Source organism: Lampetra planeri, unplaced genomic scaffold (assembly GCF_965212315.1).
Source record: "Lampetra planeri unplaced genomic scaffold, kcLamPlan1.2.h2 scaffold_1388, whole genome shotgun sequence".
In the NCBI taxonomy this organism is placed as follows: domain Eukaryota; kingdom Metazoa; phylum Chordata; class Hyperoartia; order Petromyzontiformes; family Petromyzontidae; genus Lampetra; species Lampetra planeri.
The window spans coordinates 7,501-20,000 of record NW_027614108.1 but is presented as its reverse complement, the minus strand read 5'-3'; the positions used below and the strand labels follow the sequence as shown (position 1 = coordinate 20,000).

Genomic DNA, 12,500 nt, shown 5'->3' with positions numbered 1-12,500 from the left:
ACAGTGTCACACACACAGTGTCACACACACAGTGTCACACACACAGTGTCACACACACAGTGTCACACACACAGTGTCACACACACAGTGTCACACACACAGTCACACACACAGTGTCACACACACAGTGTCACACACACAGTGTCACACAGTGTCACACAGTGTCACACACACAGTGTCACACACACACAGAGCGAGCGAGCGGACGGGAGAGCGGGGGCGGGCCGACGTGAGCGAGTGAGCGGGAGCGAGCGAGCGAGCGAGCGAGCGAGCGAGCGAGCGAGCGAGCGAGCGGACGGGGAGAGCGGGGCGGCGCGAGGTGAGCGAGTGAGTGAGTGAGTGAGTGAGCGAGTGAGCGAGCGAGCGAGCGAGCGGACGGGAGAGCGGGCGGGCGAGTGAGCGAGTGAGTGAGCGAGTGAGTGAGCGAGCGAGCGGACGGGAGAGCGGGGCGGGCGAGTGAGCGAGTGAGTGAGTGAGCGAGCGAGCGAGTGAGCGAATGAGTGAGTGAGTGAGTGAGCGAGCGGACGGGAGAGCGGGCGGGCGAGTGAGCGAGTGAGTGAGTGAGCGAGCGAGCGAGTGAGCGAATGAGTGAGTGAGTGAGTGAGCGAGCGGACGGGAGAGCGGGCGGGCGAGGTGAGCGAGCGAGCGAGCGGGCGAGCGAGCGTTCCCCACCTGAGCGGTGGTGTTCAGCGTTGGCGCTCAGCACAACCTTCAGGCGCTCGGCCTCGCGCAGCAGCTTGCTCTGGGCACGCGCACTGCCAGCCAGCAGAGATGACAACAATGACGATGGTGGTGGCGATGATGGTGACGATGATGATGGTGATGGTGACGATGGTGACGATGGTGACGATGGCGACGATGGTGATGATGGTGATGATGGTGACTTTGCCGCGGCTGCCTCCAGGAAGCGCTGGGAGAGGAGCGAGCGGAGTCGGAGGTCGATCTCGATACCGCCAAGAGTGGGGTCGTAGCTGCGAGACGCGCGGAGACACGCACAGAGACACGCAGAGAGACACAGAGAGACACAGAGAGACACACAGACACACACAGAGACACGCACAGAGACACGCAGAGAGACACGCAGAGAGACACGCAGAGAGACACGCAGAGAGACACGCAGAGAGACACACAGAGAGACACAGAGAGACACACAGAGACAGAGAGAGTGACTGAGTGAGTGAGTGACTGACTGACTGACTGAGTGAGTGACTGACTGACTGACTGAGTGAGTGAGTGAGTGACTGACTGACTGACTGAGTGAGTGACTGACTGACTGACTGAGTGAGTGACTGACTGACTGACTGAGTGACTGATTAACTGAGTGAGTGAGTGAGTGACTAAGTGACTGGGTGACTGACTGACTAATAGAGAGACACGCAGAGAGACGCGCAGAGAGACGCGCAGAGAGACGCGCAGAGAGACACGCAGAGAGACACGCAGAGAGACACGCAGAGAGACACGCAGAGAGACACGCAGAGAGACACGCACAGAGACACGCACAGAGACACGCAGAGAGACACGCAGAGAGACACGCAGAGAGACGCGCAGAGAGACGCGCAGAGAGACGCGCAGAGAGACGCGCAGAGAGACGCGCAGAGAGACGCGCAGAAAGACACGCAGAGAGACACGCAGAGAGACGCGCAGAGAGACGCGCAGAGAGACACGCAGAGAGACACGCAGAGAGACACGCAGAGAGACACGCAGAGAGACGCGCAGAGAGACACGCAGAGACACACGCAGAGAGACACGCAGAGACACACGCAGAGAGACACGCAGAGACACACGCAGAGAGACACGCAGAGAGACACGCAGAGAGACACGCAGAGAGACACGCAGAGAGACACGCAGAGAGACACGCAGAGAGACACGCAGAGAGACACGCAGAGAGACACGCAGAGAGACACGCAGAGAGACACGCAGAGAGACACGCAGAGAGACGCGCAGAGAGACACGCAGAGAGACACGCAGAGAGACGCAGAGAGACACGCAGAGAGACGCGCAGAGAGACGCGCAGAGAGACGCGCAGAGAGACGCGCAGAGAGACGCGCAGAGAGACGCGCAGAGAGACGCGCAGAGAGACGCGCAGAGAGACGCGCAGAGACACGCGCAGAGAGACGCGCAGAGAGACGCGCAGAGAGACGCGCAGAGACACGCGCAGAGACACGCGCAGAGAGACGCGCAGAGAGACGCGCAGAGAGACGCGCAGAGAGACGCGCAGAGAGACACGCAGAGAGACACGCAGAGACACACGCAGAGAGACACGCAGAGAGACGCGCAGAGAGACACGCAGAGAGACACGCAGAGAGACACGCAGAGAGACACAGAGAGACACAGAGACACACACAGAGACAGAGAGAGAACCGAGTGACTGAGTGACTGAGTGACTGACTGACTGACTGAGTGATTGACTGAGTGAGTGACTGACTGACTGAGTGACTGACTGACTGAGTGACTGACTGACTGACTGAGTGACTGAGTGACTGACTAAGTGACTGATTAACTGAGTGAGTGAGTGACTAAGTGACTGGGTGACTGACTGACTGACTAATAGACTGACTGACTGACTGAGTGACTGACCCAACTCCGCGCACGGTGACGTGAGGCTGAGTGTCTCTCTGACTCTTCACCGTCTGAGCGAGCGACTGAGTGACTTAGTGAGTGAGTGGGTGAGTGACATAGTGAGTGACTGAGTGAGTGACTTAGTGAGTGACTTAGTGAGTGACTGAGTGAGTGACTGAGTGAGCGAGCGACTGAGCGAGCGACTGAGTGAGTAACTGAGTGACTTAGTGAGTGACTGAGTGAGTGACTGAGTGAGTGAGCGACTGAGCGAGCGACTGAGTGAGTAACTGAGTGACTGAGTGAGTGACTGAGTGAGTGCCTGAGTGAGTGACTGAGCGAGTGACTGAGTGAGTGACTGAGTGAGTAACTGAGTGACTGAGTGAGTGACTGAGTGAGTGACTGAGTGAGTGACTGAGCGAGTAACTGAGTGACTGAGTGAGTGACTGAGTGAGTGACTGAGTGACTGAGTGACTGAGTGAGTGACTGAGTGAGTGACTGAGCGAGTAACTGAGTGACTGAGTGAGTAACTGAGTGACTGAGTGAGTGACTGAGTGAGTGACTGAGTGAGTGACTGAGCGAGTAACTGAGTGACTGAGTGAGTGACTGAGTGAGTGACTGAGTGACTGAGTGACTGAGTGAGTGACTGAGTGAGTGACTGAGCGAGTAACTGAGTGACTGAGTGAGTGACTGAGTGAGTGACTGAGCGAGTAACTGAGTGACTGAGTGAGTGACTGAGTAACTGAGTGACTGAGTGAGTGACTGAGTGAGCGAGCGACTGAGTGAGTAACTGAGTGACTGAGTGAGTGACTGAGCGAGTGACTGAGCGAGTAAGCGAGTGACTGAGTGAGTGACTGAGCGAGTGACTGAGTGAGTGCCTGAGTGAGTAACTGAGTGACTGAGTGAGTGACTGAGCGAGTGACTGAGCGAGTGACTGAGCGAGTAAGCGAGTGACTGAGTGAGTGACTGAGTGAGTGCCTGAGTGAGTAACTGAGTGACTGAGTGAGTGACTGAGCGAGTGACTGAGTGAGTGACTGAGTGAGTGCCTGAGTGAGTGACTGAGCGAGTGACTGAGTGAGTGACTGAGCGAGTAACTGAGTGACTGAGTGAGTGACTGAGTGAGTGACTGCGTGAGTGACTGACTGAGTGACTGAGTGAGTGACTGAGTGACTGAGTGACTGAGTGAGTGACTGAGTGACTGAGTGAATGACTGAGCGACTGACTGACTGAGTGAGCGAGTGACTGACTGAGTGAGCGAGCGACTGAGCGAGCGAGCGAGCGACTGACTGACTGACTGACTGACTGAGTGACTGACTGACTGACTGAGTGACTGAGTGACTAAGTGACTGACTGAGTGACTGAGTGACTGACCCAACTCCGCGCACGGTGACGTGAGGCTGACTCTTCACCGTCTGGAACGTGACGATGGACGCTGAAGCGCCACTCGCTCCAGCGTCGTAGAACAGCACATGCTGTGTGACACACACACAGTGACACACACACACAGTGACACACACAGTGACACACACACACACAGTGACACACACACACACACAGTGACACACACACACACACACAGTGACACACACACAGTGACACACACACACACACAGTGACACACACACACACACACAGTGACACACACACACACACACAGTGACACACACACACACACACAGTGACACACACACACAGTGACACACACACACAGTGACACACACACACACAGTGACACACACACACACAGTGACACACACACACACAGTGACACACACACAGTGACACACACACAGTGACACACACACACACAGTGACACACACACACACAGTGACACACACACACACAGTGACACACACACACAGTGACACACACACACACAGTGACACACACACACACAGTGACACACACACACACAGTGACACACACACAGTGACACACACAGTGACACACACACACACACAGTGACACACACACACACAGTGACACACACACACACAGTGACACACACACAGTGACACACACACACAGTGACACACACACACAGTGACACACACACACACAGTGACACACACACACACAGTGACACACACACACACAGTGACACACACACACACAGTGACACACACAGTGACACACACACACAGTGACACACACACACACAGTGACACACACACACACAGTGACACTGACACACGCACACAGTGACACTGACACACGCACACAGTGACACGCACAGTGACACGCACACAGTGACACGCACACAGTGACACGCACACAGTGACACGCACACAGTGACACACACGCACACAGTGACACGCACACACAGTGACACGCACACAGTGACACGCACACAGTGACACACACACACACAGTGACACACACACAGTGACACACACACACACAGTGACACACACACAGTGACACACACACAGTGACACACACACACAGTGACACACACACAGTGACACACACACACACACACAGTGACACACACACACACACACAGTGACACACACACAGTGACACACACACACACACACAGTGACACACACACACACACAGTGACACACACACACACAGTGACACACACACACAGTGACACACACACACACACAGTGACACACACACACACAGTGACACACACACACACACAGTGACACACACACACACACACAGTGACACACACACACACACAGTGACACACACACACACACAGTGACACACACACACACACAGTGACACACACACACAGTGACACACACACACAGTGACACACGCACACAGTGACACACGCACACAGTGACACGCACACAGTGACACGCACACAGTGACACGCACACAGTGACACACACACACACACAGTGACACACACACACAGTGACACACACAGTGACACACACACACAGTGACACGCACACAGAGACACGCACACAGTGACACGCACAGTGACACACACACACAGTGACACACACAGTGACACACACACACACAGTGACACACACACACACAGTGACACGCACACAGTGACACGCACACAGTGACACGCACACACACACAGTGACACGCACACACACACAGTGACACGCACACACACACAGTGACACGCACACACACACAGTGACACACACACACACAGTGACACACACACACACACACAGTGACACACACGCACACAGTGACACACGCACACAGTGACACACACACACAGTGACACACACACACAGTGACACACACACACACAGTGACACACACACACACAGTGACACACACACACACAGTGACACACACACACACAGTGACACACACACACAGTGACACACACACACACACAGTGACACACACACACACACACACAGTGACACACACACACACACACACAGTGACACACACACACACACACACAGTGACACACACACACACACACACAGTGACACACACACACACACACACAGTGACACACACACACACACACACAGTGACACACACACAGTGACACACACACAGTGACACACACACAGTGACACACACACACACACACAGTGACACACACACACACACACAGTGACACACACACAGTGACACAGTGACACACACACAGTGACACACACACAGTGACACACACACACACACACAGTGACACACACACACACACACAGTGACACACACACACACACACAGTGACACACACACACACACACAGTGACACACACACAGTGACACACACACACACACAGTGACACACACACACACACACAGTGACACACACACACACACACACAGTGACACACACACACACACACACAGTGACACACACACACACACACACAGTGACACACACACACACAGTGACACACACACACACAGTGACACACACACACACAGTGACACACACACACACAGTGACACACACACACACACAGTGACACACACACACACACAGTGACACACACACACACAGTGACACACACACACACAGTGACACACACACACACACAGTGACACACACACACACAGTGACACACACAGTGACACACACACACACACAGTGACACACACACAGTGACACACAGTGACACACACACAGTGACACACAGTGACACACACACACACAGTGACACACAGTGACACACACACACACAGTGACACACAGTGACACACACACACACAGTGACACACAGTGACACACACACACACAGTGACACACAGTGACACACACACACACACACAGTGACACACACACACACACACAGTGACACACACACACACACACAGTGACACACACACACAGTGACACACACACACAGTGACACACACACACAGTGACACACACACACACACACAGTGACACACACACACACACAGTGACACACACACACAGTGACACGTCCATGGGCTGTGCTGTTGATGAGTGACGGAGTGAGAGACACGGCGTAGTTGATGGCTGTGGCCACACACACACACACACAGTGACACACACAGTGACACGGCCACACACACACAGTGACACACACACACACACAGTGACACACACACACAGTGACACACACACACACACACACAGTGACACACACACACACACACACACAGTGACACACACACACAGTGACACACAGTGACACACACACACAGTGACACACACACACACACAGTGACACACACACACACACACAGACAGTGACACACACACACACACACAGTGACACACATACACACACACAGTGACACACACACACACACACAGTGACACACACACACACACACAGTGACACACACACACACACACACACAGTGACACACACACACACAGTGACACACACACACACACAGTGACACACACACACAGTGACACACAGACCCACATGAGCTGTGCTGTTGATGAGTGAGGGAGTGAGAGACACGGCGTAGTTGATGGCTGTGGCCACACACACACACACAGTGACACAGTGACACACAGTGACACAGTGACACACACACACAGTGACACACACACACAGTGACACACACACACAGTGACACACACACACAGTGACACACACACACACACACACAGTGACACACACACACACACACAGTGACACACACAGTGACACACACACACACACAGTGACACACACAGTGACACACACACAGTGACACACACACAGTGACACACACACACAGTGACACACACACACAGTGACACACACACACAGTGACACACACACACAGTGACACACACACAGTGACACACACACAGTGACACACACACACAGTGACACACACACACACACACAGTGACACACACACAGTGACACACACACACAGTGACACACACACACACACACAGTGACACACACACAGTGACACACACACACAGTGACACGTACATGGGCTGTGCTGTTGATGAGTGACGGAGTGAGAGACACGGCGTAGTTGATGGCTGTGGCCACACACACACACACAGTGACACACACACACACAGTGACACACACACACACACACACAGTGACACACACACACACACACACAGTGACACACACACACAGTGACACACACACACACACACAGTGACACACACACACACACAGTGACACACACACACAGTGACACGTACATGGGCTGTGTTGTTGATGAGTGACGGAGTGAGAGACACGGCGTAGTTGATGGCTGTGGCCACACACACACAGTGACACACACACACACAGTGACACACACACAGTGACACACACACACACAGTGACACACACACACACAGTGACACACACACACAGTGACACACCCACACACACAGTGACACACACACAGTGACACACACACACAGTGACACGTACATGGGCTGTGTTGTTGATGAGTGACGGAGTGAGAGACACGGCGTAGTTGATGGCTGTGGCCACACACACACACACAGTGACACACACAGTGACACACACACACACACAGTGACACACACACAGTGACACACACACACACACAGTGACACACACACACAGTGACACACACACACACACAGTGACACACACACACAGTGACACACACACACACAGTGACACACACACACAGTGACACACACACACACACAGTGACACACACACACACAGTGACACACACAGTGACACGTACATGAGCTGTGCTGTTGATGAGTGACGGAGTGAGAGACACGGCGTAGTTGATGGCTGTGGCCACACACACACAGTGACACACACACACACACAGTGACACACACACACACAGTGACACACACACACACATAGTGACACACACACACACACAGTGACACACACACACACATAGTGACACACACACACACACAGTGACACACACACACACACACACAGTGACACACACACACACACACAGTGACACACACACACACACAGTGACACACACACACACACAGTGACACACACACACACACACAGACACACACACACACACACAGTGACACACACACACACACACACAGTGACACACACACACACACACAGTGACACACACACACACACACAGTGACACACACAGTGACACACACACAGTGACACACACACACACACAGTGACACGTACATGGGCTGTGCTGTTGATGAGTGACGGTGTGAGAGACACGGCGTAGTTGATGGCTGTGGCCACACACACACACACACAGTGACACACACACACACACAGTGACACACACACACACAGTGACACACACACACACACAGTGACACACACACAGTGACACACACACAGTGACACACACACACACAGTGACACGTACATGGGCTGTGCTGTTGATGAGTGACGGAGTGAGAGACACGGCGTAGTTGATGGCTGTGGCCACACACACACACAGAGACACACACACACACAGTGACACACACACACACACAGTGACACACACACAGTGACACACACACAGTGACACACACACAGTGACACACACACAGTGACACACACACACAGTGACACGTACATGAGCTATGCTGTTGATGAGTGACGGAGTGAGAGACACGGCGTAGTTGATGGCTGTGGCCACACACACACACACACAGTGACACACACACACAGTGACACACACACACACACAGTGACACACACACAGTGACACACACACAGTGACACACACACACAGTGACACACACACACAGTGACACGTACATGGGCTGTGCTGTTGATGAGTGACGGAGTGAGAGACACGGCGTAGTTGATGGCTGTGGCCACACACACACACAGTGACACACACACACACAGTGACACACACACACACACACAGTGACACACACACACAGTGACACACACACAGTGACACACACACACACAGTGACACGTACATGGGCTGTGCTGTTGATGAGTGACGGTGTGAGAGACACGGCGTAGTTGATGGCTGTGGCCACACACACACACAGAGACACACACACACACACAGTGACACACACACACACAGTGACACACACACACACACAGTGACACACACACAGTGACACGTACATGGGCTGTGCTGTTGATGAGTGACGGAGTGAGAGACACGGCGTAGTTGATGGCTGTGGCCACACACACACACACACAGTGACACACACACACAGTGACACACACACACACACAGTGACACACACACAGTGACACACACACAGTGACACACACACACAGTGACACACACACACAGTGACACGTACATGGGCTGTGCTGTTGATGAGTGACGGAGTGAGAGACACGGCGTAGTTGATGGCTGTGGCCACACACACACACACACAGTGACACACACACACACACAGTGACACACACACACAGTGACACACACACAGTGACACACACACACACAGTGACACGTACATGGGCTGTGCTGTTGATGAGTGACGGTGTGAGAGACACGGCGTAGTTGATGGCTGTGGCCACACACACACACAGAGACACACACACACACACAGTGACACACACACACACACAGTGACACACACACACACACACAGTGACACACACACAGTGACACACACACACACACAGTGACACGTACATGGGCTGTGCTGTTGATGAGTGACGGAGTGAGAGACACGGCGTAGTTGATGGCTGTGGCCACACACACACACAGTGACACACACACACACACACAGTGACACACACACACACACAGTGACACACACACACACACAGTGACACGTACATGGGCTGTGCTGTTGATGAGTGACGGAGTGAGAGACACGGCGTAGTTGATGGCTGTGGCCACACACACACACACACAGTGACACACACACACACACAGTGACACACACACACAGTGACACACACACAGTGACACACACACACACACAGTGACACACACACACACAGTGACACACACACACACAGTGACACACACACACACACAGTGACACACACACACACACAGTGACACACACACACAGTGACACACACACAGTGACACACACACACACACAGTGACACGTACATGGGCTGTGCTGTTGATGAGTGACGGAGTGAGAGACACGGCGTAGTTGATGGCTGTGGCCACACACACACACAGTGACACACACACACACACAGTGACACACACACACAGTGACACACACACAGTGACACACACACACACACAGTGACACACACACACACAGTGACACACACACAGTGACACACACACACACACAGTGACACACACACACACACAGTGACACACACACACAGTGACACACACACAGTGACACACACACACACACAGTGACACGTACATGGGCTGTGCTGTTGATGAGTGACGGAGTGAGAGACACGGCGTAGTTGATGGCTGTGGCCACACACACACACGCAGTGACACACACACACACACAGTGACACACACACACACACAGTGACACACACACACACAGTGACACACACACACAGTGACACGTACATGGGCTGTGCTGTTGATGAGTGACGGTGTGAGAGACACGGCGTAGTTGATGGCTGTGGCCACACACACACACACACAGTGACACACACACACACACACAGTGACACACACACACAGTGACACACACACACACAGTGACACACACACAGTGACACACACACAGTGACACACACACACAGTGACACACACACAGTGACACACACACACACACACAGTGACACACACACACACACACAGTGACACACACACAGTGACACACACACACACACACAGTGACACACACACACACACACAGTGACACGTACATGGGCTGTGCTGTTGATGAGTGACGGAGTGAGAGACACGGCGTAGTTGATGGCTGTGGCCACACACACACAGTGACACACACACACACAGTGACACACACACACACAGTGACACACACACACACAGTGACACACACACAGTGACACACACACACACAGTGACACACACACAGTGACACGTACATGGGCTGTGCTGTTGATGAGTGACGGAGTGAGAGACACGGCGTAGTTGATGGCTGTGGCCACGTTGCTGTTGATGATTTGGAGCAGCGGCAATCCGCAGATCCGGGCGGACAGAGACACGGAGCGTCTCTCTGCCTGTCCCCACCACGGGGGCACAGAGACTACAGCTCCTGTCACAGCCTGTCCTGCAGATAGACAGACACAGAGAGAGACAGAGAGAGACACACACACAGTGACACACAGTGACACACACAGTGACACACACAGAGAGACACACACACAGAGACACGGAGCGTCTCTCTGCCTGTCCCCACCACGGGGGGACAGAGACTACAGCGCCTGTCACAGCCTGTCCTGCAGATAGACAGAGACACAGAGACACACAGTGACACACACAGAGAGACAGAGAGAGACACACACACAGAGACACGGAGCGTCTCTCTGCCTGTCCCCCACCACGGGGGCACAGAGACTACAGCGCCTGTCACAGCCTGTCCTGCAGATAGACAGACACAGAGAGAGACAGAGAGAGACACACACACAGTGACACACAGTGACACACACAGTGACACACTCAGAGAGACACACAGAGACACGGAGCGTCTCTCTGCCTGTCC

The 12,500-nt window shown here is 53.5% G+C and overlaps 1 protein-coding gene across 1 annotated transcript in view; it reads right to left on the bottom strand.

Annotated features, from left to right (window-relative positions):
• Positions 1-672: 672 nt before the first annotated feature.
• LOC144739252 (uncharacterized) overlaps positions 673-12,500 on the bottom strand; it is a gene marked incomplete at both ends in the record, with an annotated part of 18,162 nt that continues 6,334 nt past the window's right edge. The window contains 5 exon segments of the mRNA XM_078622218.1: positions 673-971; positions 3,928-4,028; positions 7,924-9,152; positions 9,846-9,855; positions 11,677-12,068. Coding sequence (XP_078478344.1) covers positions 673-971; positions 3,928-4,028; positions 7,924-9,152; positions 9,846-9,855; positions 11,677-12,068 — 2,031 coding nt within the window.